Source organism: Salvelinus sp. IW2-2015, unplaced genomic scaffold (assembly GCF_002910315.2).
Source record: "Salvelinus sp. IW2-2015 unplaced genomic scaffold, ASM291031v2 Un_scaffold2965, whole genome shotgun sequence".
NCBI lineage: Eukaryota > Metazoa > Chordata > Actinopteri > Salmoniformes > Salmonidae > Salvelinus > Salvelinus sp. IW2-2015.
In genome coordinates, this window is record NW_019944260.1 from 69,461 (window position 1) to 72,909 (window position 3,449).

Here is a 3,449-nt window from a genome sequence, read left to right on the forward strand (position 1 = left end):
AGCCTCTGGCCCTGTTCCCTCCCCAGCCCTGTGACCCAGCCTCTGGCCCTGTTCCCTCCCCAGCACTGTAACCCAGTCTCTGGCCCTGTTCCCTCCCCAGCCCTGTGACCCAGCCTCTGGCCCTGTTCCCTCCCCAGCCCTGTGACCCAGTCTCTGGCCCTGTTCCCTCCCCAGCCCTGTGACCCAGCTTCTTGCAGGTCTGGGAGGAGAGGAGAGGAGGGGAAGGGAGGGGGATCCCAGCTGAGGCAGTGTGGGAAAATTATCTAGCTCGGCATGTGCACACCCAATTACCCACAACCCCCCGGCAGGTGACCCAGGTCACTGGACTGTATAGTGAAACAGCAGTCGCCCGTATGAATGGACGGGCTGGCGGTCTTGCTTTGTGGAGTAACAAACTTGTTGTGTCCACTTGGGGTACTTGCTTCAAAAGGTGGTTTGTGCTTGTTGATTGACCATTCACAGCTATTCACTGAATTCCCAGTGAAGCAACATTGACAACAGATATGGGATTGAATACCCAGAACATCCCAGGTCTGCATGCAGATGAGATTCATCTAGGTAGTATTTGGGATTTATGTCTAACTCCTATGGATGATGTAATATATAGATGGTATGATATACAGAGCCTTCAGAGAGATTTCAGAGAGATTTTACACCTGTATTGCTTGCTGTTTGGGGTTTTAAGGCTGGGTTTCTGTACAGCACTTTGAGACATCAGCTGATGTACGAAGGGCTTTAGAAATACATTTGATTTGATTTGATTTATACACGTTGATTTGTTCCACATGTTATTGTGTTACAGCTTGAATTCTAAATGGATTAAATATATATTTTCTCTCGCTCATCTACACACCTCATAATTACAAAGTGAGAACATGTTTTTTTGAAATTTTTGCAAATGTATTGAAAATGAAATACAGAAATGACTAATTTACATAAGTATTCACATCCCTGAGTTAATACTTTGTAGAATAACATTTGGCAGTGATTACAGCTGTGAGTCTTTCTGGGTAAGTCTCTAAGAGCTTTCCACACCTGGATTGTGCAACGTTTGCCCATTATTATTTTCAAGTATATTTAAGTCAAAACTGTAACTCGGCCACTCAGGAACATTCACTGTCTTCTTAGTAAGCAACTCCAGTGTAGATTTGGCCTTGTGTTTTAGGTTATTGTCCTGCTGAAAGGTAAATTAATTTCCCAGTGTCTGGTGGAAAGCAGACTGAACCAGGTTTTCCTCTAGGATTTTGCCTGTGCTTTGCTCCATTCCGTTTATTTTTTATCCTGATAAACTCCCCAGTACTTAACGATTACAAACATACCCATAACCTGATGCAGCCACCACTATGCTTGAAAATATGGAGAGTTATACTCAGTAATGTGTTGTATTTGCCCCAAACATAACACTTTGTATTCAGGACAAAAAGTGAATTTTGCAGTATTACTTTATTACAGGGCTCTCCAACCCTGTTCCTGGAGAGATACTCTCCTGTAGGTTTTAACTCCAAACCTGTTCCTGGAGAGATACCTCCTTATACCTATATATGATATGTTCCTACGTGACTGATACCTATAGATTATATATGATATGTTCCTAAGTGACTGATACCTATAGATTATATATGATATGTGACTGATACCTATAGATTATATATGATATGTTCCTATGTGACTGATACCTATAGAGGATATATGATATGTTCCTATGTGACTGATACCCATAGAGGATATATGATATGTTCCTATGTGACTGATACCTATAGATTATATATGATATGTTCCTATGTGACTGATACCTATTCTTCCTGAATTGACTGCCTCCAATTCAAATTGACCTCAACCCTAGAATAATATTATATGTTGTTCTCTTCACTATAGGTCAAATCAAATTTCAAATCAAATGTATTTGTATAGCCCTTCGTACATCAGATGATATCTCAAAGTCCTGTACAGAAACCCAGCCTAAAACCCCAAACAGCAAGCAATGCAGGTGTAGAAGCACGGTGGCTAGGAAAAACTCCCTAGACAGGCCAAAACMTAGGAAGAAACCTAGAGAGGAACCAGGCTATGAGGGGTGGCCAGTTCTCTTCTGGCTGTGCCAGGTGGAGATTATAACAGAACATGGCCAAGATGTTTAAATGTTAAAAAATGACCAGCATGGTCAAATAATAATAATCACAGTAGTTATCGAGGGTGCAGCAAGTCAGCACCTCAGGAGTAAATGTCTGTTGGCTTTTTTAGCACGTCCGGTGAACAGGTCAGGTTTCCATAGCCGCAGGCAGAACAGTTGAAACTGGAGCAGCAGCAAGGCCAGGTGGACTGGGGACAGCAAGGAGTCATCATGCCAGGTAGTCCTGACGCATGGTTCTAGGGCTCAGGTCCTCCGAGAGAGAGAAAGAAAGAGAGAGCGAAGGAGAGAATTAGAGAGAGCATACTTAAATTCACACAGGACACCGGATAAGACCGAATATATCTGGAGAAGTACTCCAGATATAACAAACTGACCCTAGCCCCCCGACCGAGGTGGTGTATGCGATCTATGTTTTATGTATGATATGTTTGTATGTGACGGTTACCTTCCCCTATAGATTCTATTATATATTATGTAATATGATATGTTGTCGTGGTTCTGTGCATCTATAGGTGGTGTACGTGACTGCTACCTTCCCCTATGCCATGCTGTTGGTCCTGCTGATCCGAGGGGTGACTCTGCCGGGGGCGTGGGAAGGAATCAAGTTCTACCTGTACCCTGACATCTCCCGCCTCTCAGACCCACAGGTAGGTACCGCCGTTCGATTCAACATTGCCGCCCGGGTTGCCCTTCTCTATCAGCCACTAGCAGTTAGTGTCTCAGCAACTGTCACCTTCGATCCAACATGGCATCCCTGTCGCCTTCTCCCTCAGCTGCTGTGACTCTCTCAATAACTGTCAACCTAGGTCTGCTCGATCCAACATGGCATCCCTGTCGCCTTCTCCCTCAGCTGCTGTGACTCCCTGTGGGCCGTCCTGGCCCTGTGGGTTGTTCTGGCTCCTGGCCCTATGAGCCGTTCTGGCTCCAGGCCCAATGGGCCATTCTGGCCCTATGGGCCGTCCTGGCCTTGTGGGTCGTTCTGGCTCCTGGCCCTATGGGCCGTTCTGGCTCCAGGGCCTATGGGAGGTTCTGGCTCAGATAAAACATACCTTTCTTAACATACTGTTGGGCCTTGCACCGTAAACCCTATACCCCTACACCCCTATATCCCTATACCCTTATACCCCTATAATCCCTATACCCCTACACCCCTATACCCCTACACCCATATACCCCTATACCCTATAAACCTATACCCCTATACCCCTACACCCCTATATCCCTATACCCCTATACCCCTACAACCCTATAACCCTACACCCCTATACCCCTACAACCCTATAACCCTATCATTCTCTGAGCTAAGCCTAGATCTACACTA

The 3,449-nt window shown here is 45.4% G+C and overlaps 1 protein-coding gene across 1 annotated transcript in view; it reads left to right on the forward strand.

Moving 5' to 3' along the window:
• LOC112075059 (sodium- and chloride-dependent GABA transporter 3) overlaps window positions 1–2,775 on the forward strand; it is a gene marked incomplete at its 3' end in the record, with an annotated part of 53,771 nt that extends 50,996 nt beyond the window's left edge. Inside the window, exon 6 of the mRNA XM_070440754.1 lies at window positions 2,641–2,775. Within this exon, the coding sequence (XP_070296855.1) occupies window positions 2,641–2,775 (135 nt within the window). The remainder of the gene's footprint in view (window positions 1–2,640) is intronic.
• Between the last annotated feature and the right edge of the window lie 674 nt (window positions 2,776–3,449).